This window comes from Oratosquilla oratoria, chromosome 18, assembly GCF_046742065.1.
Source record: "Oratosquilla oratoria isolate Oo_2021 chromosome 18, ASM4674206v1, whole genome shotgun sequence".
Taxonomy (NCBI): domain Eukaryota; kingdom Metazoa; phylum Arthropoda; class Malacostraca; order Stomatopoda; family Squillidae; genus Oratosquilla; species Oratosquilla oratoria.
In genome coordinates, this window is record NC_134794.1 from 41,479,348 (window position 1) to 41,499,960 (window position 20,613).

Below are 20,613 nucleotides of genomic sequence, written 5' to 3' on the forward strand. Positions count from 1 at the left end.
CCTTGTGATAATTTCTATTAAGACCCTTTCGTCAGTTTTATATGCGGGTGTCATTTGATTCTTAAAGAAAATTTTGAGTATAGTCTGTGTGGGTTTTTGTTCCTGTTGGAACAAAAACCCACACAGACTATACACACACACACACACACACACACACACACACACACACACACACACACACACACACACACTCACTCACACACACTCACACACACACACACACACACACATTTAAGAATAAACTGGATGTGGAGAGATACGAAAACGGGTCATTACGAGCATAGCTCTCGTCCCGTAACATACAACTAGGTAAACACACACACATACACACACACACATGCTCGCACGGGGAGTTGTGTGTGTGTGTGTGCGTGTAATGTCACAGCATTACCCATTGATTAGTCATATATGAGCTCTCTTCCGGGAGAGAAATAACTCGGTCACGAGTCCAACACGTGATCCAAGACCATGGTGAATCCCACATACACGGCAGAACGCAAACGCACTAATAGATACACATGCACACAGTTCCTCCACTCACCACCCCATCTCTCTACCCCCACCCCACCCATCCCCATCTTTCTCATCCCCACTCATCCCCACATCTTCCTCTCCACCCACACCCATCCACCCCCATCCAATCAACCCATCTTTCTCCCCAACTATCTCTCATCTTTCTCCCCATCTCCACCCATCCCCCATCTTTATTTCCCAGCTGGGACCAGATGGCCAAGTACGACCTGCCTGCGACCATCGACTACATACTGAAGGAGGCGGGACCGGGGGTGGACGACCTGTTCTTCGTGGGCTACAGCCTGGGCGCCCGCACCTTTGTCGCCATGATGAACGAACGTCCACAGTACAACAGCAAGGTATCTTGTTGTTGTTGTTGTTATTTTTTTTATTAATATTGGTCGGTATTGGTGTATGTGTGTGTGTGTATGTGTGTGTGTGTGTGTGTGTGTGTGTGTGTGTGTGTACGTATGTGTGTTGCTGTTATTTCTTATTAGTATTTGTCGTCGTTGATTTGAGTGTCTATTATTTTTGTTATTAATGTTGGTCGTTATTGTTGTGTGTGTGTGTATTGCTTTTATCTTTATATTAGTAATTGTCGTCGTTGATGTGTGTCTTTGTTATTTTTTGTTATTAATATTGGTCGTCATTGGTGTATGTGTGTGTGATGCTGTTATTTTTATTATTATTTTTTGTCGTTGATGTGTGTCGTTCTTATTTTTGTTATTGATATTTGCCGTTATTGGTGTATGTGTTGGTGTTATTTATTATTAGTATTTGTCGTCATTGATGTGTGTGCAGTTGTTATTTTTCTTATTTATATTGGTCGTTATTGATGTATGTCTACGTGCGTGTACGTACGTGTGTGAGTGTACATATGTGCACGTATGCATACATGTGTACATTTTTAGTATGTATTTGTTCGTGTATATTAGGAAATAATGTCATATTGCACTGGTATGATAATCTTACCTACAGTAGAAGATGAATGAATTAACGAATAATTTAATTAGTAAACAAATAAATAATTGAATAAATTCGTGAATAAATGAATGAATAGATAAGTAGATAATTCAACAGATAGATATTTGAATGAATAAATACATAGATAAAAACAGTATATGAATAAATGGATAAATAAAGAAATCAATTAATTAGTCCTTAGATAGACGAATAAACAACCCAATAAATTGAAGAGATGAACACGTGCGATAGTTGAACAAGAACAAATGAACAAGGACAGGTGAACAAGAACACTTGAACTTTTCATGTTTTGAACACGTAAACACGAATGAAACTTGAAAATTGAACACTTGATTCGATCTGAATATCAACCAACAAATTTCATTAAACTCGTTCTCCCCCCAAATGATCTGATTGGTTGACCCCTTCTCACCCTAATTTGGATGCCCCGGGGGAGACTGCCCCCCCTCCACCCCCCTCTGCATGCCCCTGGGTGAACATCTCGTGACCCTCCGTCTGCTACTTCTTCAGGTACGTGCTATGGTCGGCCTCGCCCCTACAGGAGCTATTCCCAATCTCCAGGGCTTCTTCAGGACGCTGGCGCCCATCATGCCTCTCCTTCAGGTAAGTCCCGAGGGCGTGAAGAGCTCCTGCCGAAGGTAAGAGCTCCACCCGAAGGAGATGTATGTACAATAAAGGTAGCGCCATTCTAGGCAATTCTCGCTAGCATGCTACTTGCTTTTGGTACTCGATTTGATTTTTCGGTATCCAAAGTGAGTAGCATGCTACTGACTCTTGCTGCTGGGAAGAATCAATGGCAAGTTTTGCTTCTCGCTTGAGAGTTCAAATGAGCCACCATTCTTGGGGATTATAAATATAATATAGATAGAATGGAGCAGCCATATTATTGTTTATACGTGAGTTTTTTTTTTTTATACTTGACACTATACATTTATTAAAGCATTTTAGACAATGCAAAATCGATGTTCGTCGTTTGTTTTCACAGCAGGAAAATATTTGGCGGGATGCTTTGTCTTTGCTTTCGTTAGCCGCTAGCCAAAAAGTCATTAGCAAGACATTCCCCGTGTAACGGATACGCAAGAGCTGGCTAGCAAAGCAAGTAGCAAAAGCGAGTAGCATGCTATTGAGAAATGCCTTGTACTCTTGGATAGAAACGCTGGTGATATACAGTACAGAGTGATGTTATGTGTGCGGTTAAAGGTCATGAATCACGTGCTGGACTCGTGATCAACAGCTGTTATCCTCCTAGATGAGAGCTCCGAGGGGGCCTGTGACCTTACACACACACACACCATATACAAACACCATGCAATAATCTAAGAACAAACTAGATGTTGCGAGACACAAAGATGGGACTACGAGCATAGCTCCCCTTCCCGTATATTACAACTAGGTAAACACAACTAAGTAAACACACACACACACACACACACACACACACACACACACACACACACACACCGATTGGTAAGGCACTGGCCTCACAAGCCGGAGAACCGGGGTTCGATTCCCCGGCCGGGCGGAGACAAGTTGGGTTTGTCTCCATTCACGTGTAGCCCCTGTTCACCTAGCAGCGAGTAGGTACGGGACGTTAGTCAAGGAGTTGTGACCTTGCATTCCCGGTGTGTGTGGAGTGTGAGTGGTCTCAGACCTACCCAGAGATCTGCTAATAATGAGCTCTGAGCTCACTGCCGTAGGGTGGTGTCTGGCTGTCTCGAAAAGAGGCTGCAGCAGATCCGAGGTGAATACACACAGTGCGGGAATCGATATTAGGACCGCTGAGTTAGCAATCCAAGACGGTACCACTACACCAGCAAATCTTTTCTCCTTTAAATGCCGGTAGCCAATCAATTAATTGAAGATCCCATTTTCTACGATTCATCTCATTAAGTCTTTTAACAAGTCTCTCGTACATTCCATTTTTTATTTGAATATTAGTTGATTTATTTTATCAGTATATCTTATTTTATTCTATTTGTTTATTTATTTATTTATTATTTATTAATTTATTTATTTATTTTCAGAATCTGGGGGCGACTATCGGCTTGAATGAGCTAAGGTTGGACAAGCCTAGCAACCGTGCATTGGTTCAAGTCGCTTGCAAATCTCCACAATTGTGTCTTCAGTTATATACTTCGTTTGGGCCTGGGACGGATGTCAACAAGGTAGGGAACATATTGAATAGTAATAATAATAATAATTAATGATAATAATAATAATAATAATAATAATAATAATAATAATAATAATACTGATAATAATAATTAATGATAATAATAATGATAATGATAATAATTAATAATAATAATAACAATAATAGTGATGGTGATGATGATGAAAGATAATAAATTATAATAATGATGATAGTAATTCGTTTGGGCTTGGTACGGATATCATTAAGGTAGGGGGCATTCATAAATAAATGAATGAAATTATAGGAATAGTAATAACAACAACAATAGTAATAATAATACTAATAATAATAACAATAGTTGCAATTTCTGCAATAAATATTCGTCTTGACAGCTTCAAGTAATTATTTTTCATGTATTTAATATAGAATGGAGTAGATATTTTAATATTTAGGTTAGTATGATATTCCCCTGTTTCTATAGCTCCTCCCAATTCCCGTAAGTTGAAGATGACAACCAAAGAAATTCTCAGTAATCAGTTATGGATACCTATCAACGCTGAGAATATTATCATCCCTATATACTAATAAAATTCGTCTTTCACTAATGAAGATGACCATGACCTTGGCTATATCCAAAGTCATGACTTGCGCTTGACGTTGATTAAACAGCGGTCCGGGACAGTTCATAATGATAGTTTTTTGTCCACGCAATGTCTCATTAGCGGCGGCGCGGCGCCCTGATCTCAGGGGAGGGTGCGGTGGTGGTGGTGGTGGGGCTACTCCTGAACAGCAGGCGGCTCCAGGGGGACGGTGGGGGGGGGGGGCAAGAAGCTGATGTTTCCCTCGGAAGTGAGAACGGTGAGGTACCGCGCCACCCGTCCTGGTGAGTCGCGAGCTAAGTCCTAGAAGGCGAGGAATGGCCGTGGACCTACGTTCTAGCAGGTAATTGTGGAGCGGCTGTTCCAGCGTTCGTGATTGTCTCTTCCCGGGCGTAGCACTTGCCACCTGCAGCGATACATAAGAACATAAGAATGAAGGCGACCGGAAGAGACCACAAGGCCTACATTAGGCAGCTCCATATCCATCACCGCCTATCATCCCTATCTATAAAGTTGTCTAACCGTTTCCTTAAACAACTGATAGTTTCAGCGCTCACTACATGGTTACTAAGTCTATTCCATTCGTTGACCACCCTATTAGTAAACCAATTCTTGCCTATTTCCTTCTTAAATCTAAATTTGTCCAGTTTAAATCCATTACTGCGAGTCCTGCCCTGTTGTTTTAATATGATGACCTTGATTGCATCACCCTTGTTTTAACATTTGATGCACTTGAACACCTCTATTAGACCACCCCGCACTCTGCGTCTTTTTAGAGAGTATAAGTTAAGGTGCCTAAGCCTCTCTTCATAAGGCAAATTTCTGAGTCCATATATCATTTTGGTCATTCTTCTCTGTACTGATTCTAGTGAATTGATGTCCATTCTGTAGGACAGAGACCAAAACTGTACCGCATAGTCAAGGATGGGTCTAACTATCGCTAGATAGTTTGATAATTACCTCTGCACTTCTATTCGTTACCGTCCTAGCAATGAAATCTAATGCTCTATTAGCTTTATTTCTGGCGCTAATGCACTGTTTCCTGGTTTAACACGCTACACTTAGAGATATTTAAGTTCATTTGCCATTTCACCGACCATGTGAACAGTTTGTTAAGATCATGTTGCATAATCTCTGCGTCGTCTCCTGACATAATTAGGTGTCCTATTTTAGTGCCGTCCGCAAACTTACTAACATCACTATTTATCCCATCGTCTAAGTTGTTTATGTACATAATGAACAACAAGTGACCCAAAACCGAGCCCTGGGGAACCCCACTAGTAACATTGTCCCACCTGGATTTTACTCCATTTATGGTGACCCGCTGTTTTCTGTTACTGATCCAAGCTCTAATCCATTCTAACACTTCTCCTATGCCATGGGCTTTGATTTTATTTGGTAATCTCTGGTGTGGCACCTTGTCGAACGCTTTGCTAAAGTCAAGATAATATTATAATTATTATTGTTATCTGACGTCTTATATGCTTTAGCGTAAAAGGATAGAAAATTAGTCACACATGACCTACCCTTGAAGAAACCATGCTGTGTGTCACGAATTAAATTATGTCTCTCGATGTGTTCTCTGAGTCTATTTACTATTATTGATTCAAGCATTTTACCTATAACCGATGTCAAACTGATTGGCCTGTAGTTGTATATAGACGATTTATCTCCCTTCTTAAAAACAGGAACAACGTTTGCCTGCCTGTCTACTGATTAAATATTTCAGTTAACTGGTCGCACATTTCAAATTTACACTCCTTAAGCATTCTCGAGAAAAATTCGTCTGGACTCAGGGATTTTGTAATTCTCTCAATCTGCTTGACTACTTCTACTTTACTAATGCTGATATTAGATAGTCTACTTTCTTCATCCCCACTGAAAATCAGATCGCAGTCAGGTATCTTATCTAACCTCTCATTAGTTAACACCGAGAGAAAATATTTGTTAAACTCCTCACTCATTTTTCCTCCGATTCTATCATGACATTTTCATCGTTTTTAATTGGGCCTATTCTCTCTTTATTTATTTTTATTTTTTCTGTAGAGATGAAAGAAACCCTTTGGGTTGGATCTTGCTTGACTGGCAACCGTAATTTCATAGTTACGTTTCGCTGTACTTGTATTCTTTTTTACCAGCTTTGCCATCTCGTTATATCTTGGTCTAAGGTGTTCCCCGTTTTTTATTTTTACTTAAAGTCCTCTTTTCATTCCGATCTCATGTTTCAGTCTGTCCGTCATCCATTTGGGAGTATTACTATTCTTCCATATTAACTTTAGGGGGATAAATGTATTGTGTGCCTTATTAAATCAGATTGCTATACATTTCATCCACATCGTTGACCTGGCTGTTGAGCCCCCGCCCCCAAGTGACCTGACCCAAGGTATGCATATTACCCTTCGGACCCAACCCCTGGTCATGACTTGACCCATGGTTATGACCTGACCCCTGGTCATGTCCCGACCCTGACCGCGCCGATAATGTCCGAACTATCCGTACGACATTTCATATCCAACTTCAAATAGGTTTTTATATTGTCAAAGTTAGTTCTCCTGAAGTCTGGTACTTGGACGTTATTCGTACTTTTTAATTCTTCCCAAATAATATTAAATCTTATTACTTTATCGCTAGAGCCCAGACTATCTCCCACTTTTACGTTACTCATTAGGTGCTCATTATTAGTTAAAAGTAAGTCCAGAGTATTTTCTCCCCTCGCAGGGTCGTGTGGAGGGTAGTTTCTGCCCTTCAACCCGGAGGCAGGTGGACTGCCTCGTACCTAGTCACGAGGTAGCACCACAGCGTTGATTCCGAAGTATGAAGTTGGCTGCTGTGGCTGGCCCTGGCCATTACCCCGGCCCACTTGGTGGTGACGCCCTAGATCTGTGTGGTCTTGGGTGCCAGGAATAGTGGGATCCTGGTGAACCTCGTCGCTGCCTGAGCGGCATAATCCGCAACAGTGTTTCCTGGAATCCCGATGTGACATTGGATCCAGTGAAATGTTCTAGACCTTCCATACGGGTTCAAAAGGTGCAGTGAATACTGGATTGATGTCGCTAAGTAGACGCCAGCCGTTGTCTTCGCGGATCGAATGGTGTCCGTGTGGATCACAACTGCCCTTGCCCGGAAGAGAGAGAGAGCGCGAGAGAGCCTTGGGGATGACAGTAAACGGAGTGACGTCGTCGTCAGCCTCGCTTTCTCACCCTGCCTGCCAAGGCACATTCTAGAGAGTGACACCCTAAAGACCCGCTACATGTGATTCACCAGCACGGTCTCGGATCACGAGTGCGGCTCATAATCGACAGCTATTACCCTCCCGGATGAGAGCTCAGGGCTTATAGATGCCCGATCTACGGGGTAAAACTGTGACCTTACACCCCCCCCCCTCTCCACGAGAAATGGAGTGCCAGCTCGTGGCGCAGTGATACTGAAATCAATTCAACTCGGGACAGGAATTGAACTCGGACCACTGGAGTGGCGGTTGCGAACGCTACCACTGCGCCGTCGAGTCGACAACCTGACATTGACAGAGGAGACTGCTATTATAATTATAATACTTTGTAGCAGGATCAGAGGGATTAAGTAAATTAGTGATGGAGTTTGGGAAAGTGTATGAAAGAAGGAAGTTGAAGATAAATGTAGGTAAAAGTAAGGTGATGCGATGTACAAGGGGAGAGGATGGCAGCAATTTGGAAGTGATTATTAGAGGAGAGAAACTGGAGGAAGTGGATAGCTATATATACTTAGGGGCGAATGTGGCGGGAAAGGGAGGAGTGGAGATGGAGGTAGAATGAGATTGAGAGAAGCAAGTAAATGTCTTGGAGGATTAGAGAGTGTAATGAGAAATAGACATTTGTGAATGGATGCTAAGAGGAGATTGTATGAAGGAGTGATAGTGCCAACAGCACTATATGGGGTGGAAACATGGAACATAAGAGAGGAAGAGTTTAAAGTGTTTGGGATAAAATGCCTAAGAAGTATGATAAGTGTTACTAGGCTGGATAGAGTGAGAAATAAGGAGGTGAGGAGGAGAACGGGGGTAGAAAGGGAGTTGGGAGATAGGGTTGATGAAAGAGTATTGGGATGGTTTGGACACGTGAAAAGAATGAGTGAAGAAAGATCAGTAAAAGAAGTGTGGAAGTCAGAGGTGGAAGGAGTAAACATGAGTGGGCGACCAAGGATGAGATGGATGGATGTGGTGAAAGGGGCATTGGGAAAGAGGGGGACGTCTGTAGAGGAAGGAAAAAAAGAAGACAGAAGATAGAGGTAAATGGAGAATTGTTGTCTATGGATGATGCTGTGATGCATGGAAGGGAGTGGGTGGGGGATGGGTGAGGGAGTATGTGCGAAAGATATTTTAACGCAGCCCGAAGGGATTTCTCCCCCATCTTCTCTTTTTCTGCATGAGGGGACGGAGAGAGGGGATCGCCGATTAAATGAAGCAGCCTTGCTGTGGATGTGCCGGGTCTTGCTGGATTGCTTCTGACCCAGGGCAGTGGACGAGATGTAGGGATGATCCGTCATCCAGGAGGAGCCAAGAAAAGAGGGAGGGAGGGGTGGTGAGTGGGAGTGGAGTATATGAGGACGAAATGGGTGGGAGTGAATTTATGCCCTTGACTTTGTAAGGGGGAAAACCCTTAGTATATGTATATGTATGTAAAACTAATGCGGGATTGCTAAAGCATGTCAGGATTTTTCTAAATTCCATTGTACCATATGCATATTCATATTCTTTATCCATTATATAATTATTTCCTCATTTTACAATGAGGACGTACGGCCTGCCTACAATGCAATGATACAGGATAACATAACAGTGATTAGCTACGCAATCAAAATATACTGATGTAAATAATAAATCTTTTTGTGTTAGACTAGCAAGTTATACATAATCTAAGATATTACAATGTTCTTAGAATTAGTGTACTGATAAAATGTTATTATTAATATCCTGACAGGGGTTCCTGCGCACTCAGTTGCAACGCTACCAGTCTAGCACATCAATACGCACTTTAACTCACTACACGCAGCTAATTATCCCAGGTAGGGAACAATCTGTTAATTTTCACATGATTGAAATAATACTTTTATATTAGATGTTCATTCTGTGTCAACTATTTCTTCATATACTCATTTGTTTATTTTTCTCTCAAGAAGGAAGGAGAGCTTTTGAACTATGGAAATTTCAAATGTTTGTGTTTGATTAATCATTCGCACGTGTTCGACGACACTTCAGTTAATTATATTTGTAGAGGGATTTAGCCGATTGTAATAATAATAATGATAATAATAATAATAATAATAATAATAATAATAATAATAATAATATAATAATAATAATAATAATAATAATAATAATAATAATTAATAGTAATAATAATAATAGTAATGTTACGTATTCGCATGTACATTAAACTCACCTTTTTCTATTGCACATGGGCCGTGATCATGGAATCACGAGTTAAAGACAAGTTCACGCTTACCATTGTCCGGATCAGGGAAAGGCAGGAGTTCAGTCTTCTCTTGTTTATTCTGCTTAGCGAACATGAGGATTTTACACGTGTGTTCAACACCAATGCTAGGCTTACTCTCTCTATGCGAGGTATGGCGAGCGACGCCGGGACCCCCCCCCCCCTGGCGTCCCCCCATGCATACCCTCGCTACATACCCCCTTGCTTATGCTTCGACTCTCCGACATCACGCATCACTTACACGCATACCAACCATCCAGGCACACCATGCAACATTCATACATGTAATTTCGCCACATTATCCCCCTCTACAAAGCTTGACGACCCGTCAGCTTTCACCTACAAACTTACAAAAGAACTTAAACAAACATTCTGTATCAAAAAGAAATAAAACATCACTTCTTCATTTGGAAAACATTACATATACTAAGAACACTTAATCACATACAGTGACATATCCAAATATCAAATGGCATATCCTAACACATTAATAACAACAAATGTCAATCACATAGTCCGTTAACCACGCTGGTAACTTCCTATTTCTGAGAGGTCGACCAGGTCTCTGGTCTCTCTCTACTCCATCTTCACTTTCTTTCTCCGAGTCTTCATGTGCTACACCTTCGTCACTTTCAGTGTCACTATCACTTTCACATTCAGGTTCAACACTAGGACTATGATCACCATCATCACAACAACTACCACTGTCACTGTCTCTCGAATCTACATCACGTTCACCCCAGGTAAATTCTCCCTCGCCTGGGTGTTTCCATAACCGATCGACATGCACTACTTTACTCGCCCGTTTTCTGCCAGGCATTTCTAGTCGGTAATTCACTGCGGATATCACTTCCGTCACTTTATATGGTCCTTCCCAGTCAGACTGGAGTTTCGGTGACTTGCCAGGCTTTCTCTGTGGATTATGCAGCCAGACCATATCGCCGGGCTGATGCTCTGCATTTCTGGCGCGACCTTGGTACTGCCTCCACATAGCCTGACCTGACACTCGCAGATGCTGCCTCGCCCAGCGGGAAGCCTCCTCCAGGCGCCGCTGCATCGTCCTCACGTAATCACTGTACGTATGTGGAAGTTCTGCTCCCGGTGGTCGACCGGTAGAGAGGTCGACTGGCAGACGAATTTCCCTGCCAAACATTAACTTGGCTGGCGTGAATCCCGTGGCCTCATGCTCAGCTGAACGATAGGCCATAAGTACGTACGGAACCCACAAATCCCAGTCGCGCTGGTCCTCCTGACAGTACTTGGCCAGCTGCTGGACAATCGTCGTGTTAAACCTCTCCACCATACCATCACTCTGGGGCCTCAGGGGAGAAGTACGAGTCTTATTGATGCCAAGCAGACTGCAGCATTCCTTAAAGACCCGCGACTCAAACTCTCGTCCTTGGTCTGAGTGCAGTTCCCCTGGGACTCCATAGCGCACGAACACCTCCTCCACAAGGAACTGAGCTACAGTCTCTGCCTCGTGGTTAGGTAGAGCACAGACTTCCGGCCACTTCGTGAAGTAGTCCATTACCACACACAGGTACTTGTTTCCTCTCTCTGTGCACGGAAAAGGGCCGGCTATATCCACAGCCAGGCGTTCCATCGGCGCCCCGGTGTGGTATAACTGCAGGGAGGCACGAGTCTTGTGGGCGGGGCCTCTCTTTGCGGCGCACACACGACAAGTCTTGCACCACTCCTGCACGTCCAATCGCATGCCCAACCAGTACACTCGCTGCCTCAACTTTTCGAGAGTGCGTTTCACTCCCAGGTGGCCGCTGGTATTACCCTCGTGCATCTCTTTCAGCAGCTCCTGTCGCCGAGAGCATGGCACTACTACCAGCCAGCTTACCTCTCCTGTTCGTGCGTGCGTCCAACGCCGGTGTAGGATCCCCCCTCGCAGACTCAGTGCCTCCCACTGGTCAACAAGTCCTTTGGTAGCAGGACTCTCGGGTGATACTGTCTCTTTGGGAGGCCTTTCACTGCTGGCCTCTAACCACCCAATCACCAGAGACAGGTCAGAATCCTCTCGTTGGTCCCTCTTCCTCTTCTCGTCTGCCTCGGTGGTGCTGTGAGCGACGGTTAATTTCCGCACAGCCACCTCAGACTCTCGCCGTGAGCAATGCACACACTCGGGTGGGCAGGGACGGCGACTTAAGCTGTCGGCGTTGTTATGCACCCGGCCAGGTCGGTGCTCGATCTCATAGTTGTACTGCTCCAGTTTTCCAATCCACCTGGCCAGCTGTCCTTCCGGTTCCTTCATCGTCTTCAACCATCTCAAGGCGGCATGATCCGTTCGAATGGTGACGCGCGTACCATACAGGTAGTGATGGAAGTGAGCGAGTGCTTTCATCACCGCTGCCAACTCCTTTCGTGTGACGCAGTAGTTCCTTTCCGCCTTGTTAAACTTAGCACTGTAGTAACTCACCACATACTCCTTTCCATTACGAAGCTGTGACAGCACGGCTCCCACACCCTCTTGGCTCGCGTCCGTGTCCACAATGTACGGCAAGCCCATTTGTGGGTAGGGAAGCACTGGCGCTTCCACCAACGCTCGCTTCAGTGCCACGAAAGCTTGCTGGCACTCCTCGCTCCACTCGAAAACTGCTCCCTTCCTCGTCAGATGGTGCAGTGGGGCGGCGATAGTGGCGAACCCTGCCACAAACCTCCGGTAGTACGTGCACAAGCCCAGGAAACTGCGCAGCTCCGAGACATTCTGAGGGACTGGCCATCCTTCCACAGCGGTGACCTTGAGTGAGTCCGTCCTCACACCTTCCCTTCCGACGACATGTCCCAAAAACGGCACTTCTGACTTGAATAGAGTGCACTTCTTTGGATTCAGCTTCAGGCCAGCCTTCCTCATTCGGCTGAACACTTCTGTGAGCCTAGCCAGCTCCTCCTCGAAGCTGTTTCCAAACACCAGCACGTCGTCTAGGTAGACGACTGCCGCCTTCCATTGCATACCGTCGAGTACACGTTCCATGAGACGCTCAAAGATTCCAGGGGCGTTCATGAGGCCAAAGGGCATCACATTCCAGTGCCACAGGCCTTGACCAATTGAGAAGGCTGTCTTCTTTTTATCCTCAGGCGCCATCTGACTTGATGATAGCCTGACTTCAAGTCCAGCGTGGAGAACCACTGGACCCCACTGAGAGCGTCTAACGTCTCGTCGATGCGGGGGAGAGGATAAGCATCAGGGACAGTGACGGCGTTCAGCGCCCGGTAATCTACGCAAAACCTACGGCTTCCGTCCTTCTTCGTCACTAGGACTACCGGCGAGCACCACGGGCTGTCTGACCGCTCAATCACTCCCGTTGCTGCCAACTCTCGGACAAGCTTCTCCATTTCTTCTCTCTTTGCTGGTGGGACCCGACGAGGCGCCTGTTTGATGGGAGGACTATCTCTGGTAAAGATGCTGTGCTGAACCAATGACGTGCGACCCAAGTCCATGTCTCCACTGCTAAACACGTCACGGTACTGTGCGAGTAATGCCTTCACTCTACTCGCCTGCTCAGCTGTCAGCTGCGTGATACTCCTCTCCGCTAAGTCTTCCAAATACTCAGGCAGGCCCTCTGGTAGGTCCTTCTGTTTCTTCTCATCCTTCGGTGACTCCATTTTGCTGTTAGCGGTGGCGATATTAGTGGATGCGGGGCGGTGCAAGGTCGTAGTAGCAGAGGTGCGAGCCACTCTTCCTTTCCGTGCTTTACCTTGGCTGGGTGACTTGACGGCCTGAGATCTCTGCCCTCTGGGTTCCCTTACCTCATACTTCGTGGCGAGCTCTCCATTAGGATTCAAAGGCACTTCATAGCCTCTCACTGACATCCTACCCTCCTGGAGATCAACACACGCCCCCACGCGATTAAGGAAATCCAACCCCAACAGGCATTCATCTTCCATCTCCGCCACAAGCACAGGCAGGCGTTCAGTCACCCTGCCTACAGCCAGATTCACCCACACCGGTCCCTTAACCGGTACACAGTCTCCTGTAACACCGCACAGTTGCTGACCCACGCACTTCACACCACGTTCTGGTAGGACTCCCTCTCGCACGAAGGTCCTCTCTGCCCCCGTATCCACTACCATCTCCACTTGGCGTCCATTGATACTCCCTGTCACCTTGATGGCGTCGGACGCCGCCACCTGACGACACCTTAGATGGCTTGGGGCGCCCGAGTGCTCTGCTGGGAAGGTGCCCCGGCCCCCAGCTGCTTCAAGTTTCCCGCCGACGGCGTCACCCCCTTGGGCTGGCGGCACTCAGGGGAACTGTGTCCTCGTATTCCACAATTCCAGCAGCAGGGCTCGAACACCGGTCGCATTCCGTCCTCTAGCGACCGTGCCCTCCTCTTGCAGTCGTGCTTTTTGTGACCTACCTGACCACAGTTAAAGCACGACCCTTTGAAAGGCTTGGAGCTCACCTTCCCACCAAGTTGAGATGTTTTGCTACTTGCCTGCGCCCGCCTGGCCCAAGCACGGCTCGGACGACGCTTCCACGCGTCGCTAGGAGGGGGAGCAGCAGGGCTCGCTCATGAGAAAGGCTTCAAACTCCGCTGCCCTTGCCAAAGCCTCTCTCACGTTCTTGGGCGCAGCCTGCTTCACGTGGATCTGTAACTGCCTATCGTGAAGAGCGTCCACGAAGCAGTCCTTGGCCAACATGTCCACGGTGTCCTCCGTGACCATGGGGTAAGCGCCCCTCACTAGCGCTTCCACGTCCTGCGCTAGTAAGGGAAGGGCCTCGTCCTTCCCTCGCCTCCTCGTCTTCAGTTGAGCTCGGAACACCTCCGGTTGCCGCCTCCTGCCGAAACGACGCCGGAGAGCCCCAGCCACACTGTCGTAACATCGCAGTTGAGCGGGGGTTAAGTGCTCCAGTACTTCCAACGCCTGCCCTTTCAGCACACTCACCAGCTGAAAGGCCTTCTCTTCCTGTGACCACCTATGACGAGCTGCAACCACATCGTACTGTGCCTGGTACGCGTCCCAAGACACCTTCCCGTCATATTCAATCACCTTCCTCTCTTTCTCATACCGCGTGATCTCACCACCTCCACAGGCCCCTCGGGGTTGCAGTTCAACTGAACGACTCCCCAGACGTCTCCCTGTGAGGTCGTCCCCTGGGTTCACGTGGCAACAATCGCCCCTCGGCTGTAGAGACGCCGGTGGCGGCGAGAGGCTACGAGGAGGTGAGGGTGGTGGGGTGATTGTGCTCACCGCTACGCGACGCTCAGCAAAATTGCACCATGTCACGGTATCGAGATTGGCTATCTCCCCATTCTCCTGTCTCACCAAAACCGCCTCCAGTGTCGATACCCTGTCAAGACACGTCTGCATGTGCTCACGGTACCTCTCTTCTATTGCTTTCATCTCCTCCTTAACCTCTTCTTTCACTGCCACCACCTCCTCCTTAACCTCTTCCTTCACACGGTGGTACACGTCGTCAGTATACTGGTTAGAACGTGTTTCTAACGACCCCATGTTCTCCCCCATAATAGCCCTCAGTTCCTCTTTCACTTCAGTCATGGCCTGTTTTTGTTTATCCATTTGGATCGCAAGCATATCTGCCATGACCTGTTGTTGGTGTTTCAACATCTCGGCCACTGAGTGTTGTGCCAAGAGCAACACTGACTGAGGAGATACATGTTCAGTAGCCTCTCGGTGCAACACCGTGCCCTCACATTCAATCGACGCCATTACACTCGACTCCTGCTTTCCCTCAATTTCTATGTCTTTATTATCACCGGTGACATCCATGATCACTTGAGTCACTTATCACTTCAATATCAAACCACTTATCATTTCGATATCAAGTCACTTATCACTTCAACCTGATCCCACTTCTGACACCATTTGTTACGTACTCGCATGTACATTAAACTCACCTTTTTCTATTGCACATGGGCCGTGATCATGGAATCACGAGTTAAAGACAAGTTCACGCTTACCATTGTCCGGATCAGGGAAAGGCAGGAGTTCAGTCTTCTCTTGTTTATTCTGCTTAGCGAACATGAGGATTTTACACGTGTGTTCAACACCAATGCTAGGCTTACTCTCTCTATGCGAGGTATGGCGAGCGACGCCGGGACCCCCCCCCCTGGCGTCCCCCCATGCATACCCTCGCTACATACCCCCTTGCTTATGCTTCGACTCTCCGACATCACGCATCACTTACACGCATACCAACCATCCAGGCACACCATGCAACATTCATCCATGTAATTTCGCCACAGTAATAATAATAATGATAATAATAATAATAATAATAATAATAATAATAATTAATAATGATAATTATAATAGTAGTAGTAGTAATAATTATCTATACCAAGAGGTTTTCCCCATTACAAGGGAGGTTGCACGTACCTACGAGTATTCCCTCCAATGTAACTCCTTCCACCACCCCCTCCACCCCTCTCATCTCAGCTCCTCATGGATGATGGGTCATCCCTGCATCCGCCAACTGCCCTGGGTTAAATGCAGTGCAACAAGACAGTACACCCACAGCAAAGCCGCCTCCTTTAATCGGCGACCCCCTCCTCTCCGTCCCCTCATGCAAAAAAGGAGAGGATGAGGAGAAACCTTCAGGCTGCGTCAAAATATAGCTCACATAAGGACCCCCTACCCCACCATACCCCATCCCTCCTTTCTTTGCATACAGTATCATCCATACACAGTCATTTTCCACTTATCCCTATCTCCTGCCTTCTCCCTTCCTTGCTCAACAGACGTTCCCCTCTTGCTCAGCACCCCTTTCATCCCATCCATCCATTTCATCCTTGATTGTCCCCTCAAGTTCATTCCACCCACCTTGCCTTCCACACCTCTTTTACTAATTTTTCTTCACTCACACTTTCCATGTGTCCAGACCATCCCAATAACATTTCATCAGCTCCATCTCCCAACTCCCTTACCACTCCTGTTCTCCTCCTCACCTCATTTCTCACTTTTTCCATCATAGTAACCCCTACCATGCTTCTCAAACATTTCATATTAAACATATTTAAATTTTTCCTCTCTGCCTCTTTTAAATTCCAAGTCTCCTCTTTACATCCAGTCCCAGTTGCCTATTTCTCATGACACTTTTTACTCCCCCAAGACATTTGCTTGCTTCTCTCAGTCTACAATTTACCTTCACCTCTACTCCATTTCCTGCCACATTCACCTCCAAGAATATAAAGCTATCACTTCCTCCAGCCTCTCTCCTACTAGACCTCCAAATTACTGCCATCCTCTACCTTTGTACTTCTCATCACCTTACTTTTACACTCATTTATCTTCAAATTTTCCTATTGCATCTCTTTCCAAACTGTCACGAACTTTCTTAACCTCTTCAATACGAGTCAAATTCTTGCAGGCTGCAACAGCTGCCTGATGTAGGATGATTCAATGATGCACCACAATACTTGCAATATGAAATATAAAGTTACAGCTGTATTACTCGTTCTATTTCATCCTGAATATTAATAACCACAGAAAATATGATCAAGCCAGTTCACAGGGTATAGGGCTCATTCAGCTACAACTACAAAATAAAGATTATCAAGACGCCAGAGCTGGCATCCTCATATACCCACTCGCACCTCATAACGCCTACGTAGGCGTCATCGTATAGAAGGAGCAAATCCTTCCTCTGATCCTGCTGCAAGTGCAGTGTTGTCAGAAAACAACAACTGGCTCACCTCCAACTTTTCTCAATTTTCTTTAACCATCTCCAGTCTCATCCCTTTACCCTCACCTTTATCTCATGCACCACCCCATCCATGTATACATTGAACAGGCATGGCAACATGACACATCCCTGACACAATTCCACCTTTACTTCAAACCACTCACTCTTTCTATTTCCCATTCTAAAATAGATTCTACTACTCTCCTAAACACTTGAATGCCCTTAACAGCTTTCCCCCAATCCCATGTATCTGCAAAACCTCCTACAGTTCCTTCCTATCTACCCTATCATAAGCCTTTTGCAAGTCCATAGAGGCCCAAAAATCATCCTTACCCTTCCCTAAAGCTTTCTCACATATTTGCCTTACCACAAAAATCTGATCCATGCAACCCCTACCTTTCCTAAACCCACACTGTAATAATAATAATGATAACAATTATAATAATAGTTTTTCTGGGAAGAAAATGAACTTTAGTCTGTATTTGTGTTGGACAGTTTCTACATCACTGGTTGATAGTAATAGGAAGACGGGAACAGTGGCCAGTTGTCATCTCTCTTTATGTAGAAGGATAAAGGAAATGTAGTTAAGATGACTGTGTGTGCCCCGGGGGCTGCATCTCCAGATAACAATTAGGATGTTAACAGGTTTTGGAGATGAGTGACAAGATGATTCTGATGTCCATCTTACATACTCACCACAAACAAGTACTTATCACTGGTCTATTTGTTATTGTATTCACCTGATTATAGAATACACTACATGAGCTATGCTCTTCCTTGTGTCCTTTGCTTTGTATTGTCTGCCATATCCAGTTTTGAATTTGGTTGTGGTTTCAGCTTAGGCTATATTGTCTTCAAGGTTAATCCAGTTAATACATTTGTTTGCTAAACTGTTTCTTGGTATTCTTCAGATGTATGACCTTTTACACTCTGTTTCCATACCCTTGTGATGCCCTACCATATTTATTTATCCATTTACTTTTTCTTTCATTTTATTGTATTTTTTCTTGTAGGAAGGTTTGCCAAATATGACTTTGGAGCTGCAACAAACCGGAAGGTGTATGGACAAAGTATACCTCCAGAGTACCACCCACAAGCTGTTCAAGTGCCGGTCTACTTCTTCTCCGGAACTGCAGATCACAGTGCAGACCCAAAGGTACTCCCCAATTCCATCCCATTTTTCCACACTCAGATTAATTCCCCATAAATCAAATTAAGAATATTATGTGTTGTACATAATCTGTATATGTACACAGAGCTAATGCATGCTGGTATTAAGACTTCATTTATACACTATATCCTGGCTTTCTCTCTCTCATAAACACACACATATGCACACACTTCAGCGAATGGACGGCTTGGATGACGTTCTGAAGAAAACTGAAGTCTGTGGATCCCAACGCAAAGAGAAGTGCCTAGTGTTTTTACAGGGTGGGGGGGAAATTGCTCGTGGAGTAGTGGGAAAGTAGGGAAAGAGGAAAAGGGGAGGGATTACTGAGGGAAATGGAAGGAAATGAGGAGGGAGTAGACTTGGCCCAGCCAGACAAGCGAAAGGTAAACAAAAGGCTGAGTGAGGATGAAATGTCTAATAAAAATGTAAAGATTAGAAGTATAGAGAGGAGCAATACAGTAGAAAGTGACGAGAATATGTTCCAGGGATTTAAAGAGGGTGGGGGGGACACAACCCCTCCCCCCCGACTGATAAGACTAGAGGAGAGAGTTGATAAGGTGATAGAGGACTTGGAACGTAAGTTAGGTAATGTTGACTCCATTTTCCAAAGAATTGAAAGGTTGGAACAACTAGAGAAGGCAAACAGAAACTTAACTGAAGAAATAGAGGACCTAAAAAGACAGTTAGGAAATGTAAAGGAGGAGAATGAGAAATTGAAGAAGAATAGTAATGAAAACAGAGAGAAAATAGATACAGAAGCTAAAAATTGGAGGACAACCCAAGAAGGGAATAAGGTCTCATTCACTGACATAGTCAAACAGCAATTGAAAGAACATAATGAAGACTCAGTTATTAAAGTGATGAGACAGAAGGAGAATATAGTAAGAGAATTAGCTGACAAAAAGAAATGTATAATTATATTAGGAATGGAAGAGAAACATAACCCAGATAGAACCGCAAGAATCAAGGAGGAAAATGAAAGAGTAAGCAGTTTATTAAAATTAGTCCAGGAAGATGAACCAGAAATTATAAAGGAAATTGAGGAAAAATTCAGACTCGGAAAATATAGTACAGATAAGACCAGACCAATTAAGATTAAATTCAGGTCACAAACAACGGCAGAGAAAATTTTATCCAAAACAGGGAAACTAGCAACAAATGATCAATATAAAAAGGTATGGATAAAAAGAGAAATGAATAAGGAGGAAAGAGAGGCAGAAAAGCAGAAAAGACTTGAAGCTAAGGCAAAAAACGAGGAAAGAACGGAGTCAGAGAAAGAGAGATTCTATTGGAGAGTAGTGAACATGAAAATAAAGCAGTTCGACATACAAAAGAAAAACATAAGGGAAACAGAGAACACAATGGAAGTGGCAGAAAACTAAGAGCGTCTTACACAAATATAGATGGATTGATAACAGGATTGAACGAACTGAATGATTATTTGAAAGAAAAAGAACCGGACATAATGGGAATTGTAGAAACAAAATTAAAAGGCCCACTACCACCCAACAGTGTAGGACATGATGCATACAATTATTGGATTAGAAACAGAGAGAAAAAACAAGGGGGTGGAGTTATGTTCCTGACTAAGAAGGATATAAACGTGAAAGGTGTCATATATGGAAAGAAAGAATACAGTAGAGATGATTATGATAGAAGTGGAAGACGGAGATAAGAAGAGAAGAAAATTTGTGATCAATTATGTGCCTCCGAAAACAGCCTCATGGGAGGAGAGTGAACATAAAAGTATGTTAGAGGACACAAAGATAGCATTAACTAAAATAATGGAAGACGGAGGAAGAATAGTTATGATGGGCGACTTTAATTGCAAAGAAATCTGCTGGGAAGAAATGACAGTAAAGAGTGGTGATGACTCATGGGGAAATGCTCTACTTGAGATGATTACTGACCATTCAATGACACAATGGATACAAGAGAACACTAGGTATAGAAATGAAGAAGAACCATCGAGGCTAGACTTAATAATTACATCTGAACCTAGAATAGTGGACAAGATTGAATATCAAACACCAATAGGTAAAAGTGACCACATATTGATTGAACTGGAACTTAATGAAGAAAAATAT

The 20,613-nt window shown here is 44.7% G+C and overlaps 1 protein-coding gene across 2 annotated transcripts in view; it reads left to right on the forward strand.

Annotated features, from left to right (window-relative positions):
* The window catches only part of LOC143035170 (gastric triacylglycerol lipase-like), a 75,562-nt gene that overhangs the window by 37,600 nt on the left and 17,349 nt on the right, over positions 1-20,613 (forward strand). For both annotated transcript variants that reach the window (XM_076201827.1, XM_076201828.1), the window contains 5 exons: positions 716-872; positions 2,008-2,100; positions 3,522-3,662; positions 9,186-9,270; positions 18,369-18,511. In XM_076201827.1, the coding sequence (XP_076057942.1) occupies positions 716-872; positions 2,008-2,100; positions 3,522-3,662; positions 9,186-9,270; positions 18,369-18,511 (619 nt within the window). The remainder of the gene's footprint in view (positions 1-715; positions 873-2,007; positions 2,101-3,521; positions 3,663-9,185; positions 9,271-18,368; positions 18,512-20,613) is intronic.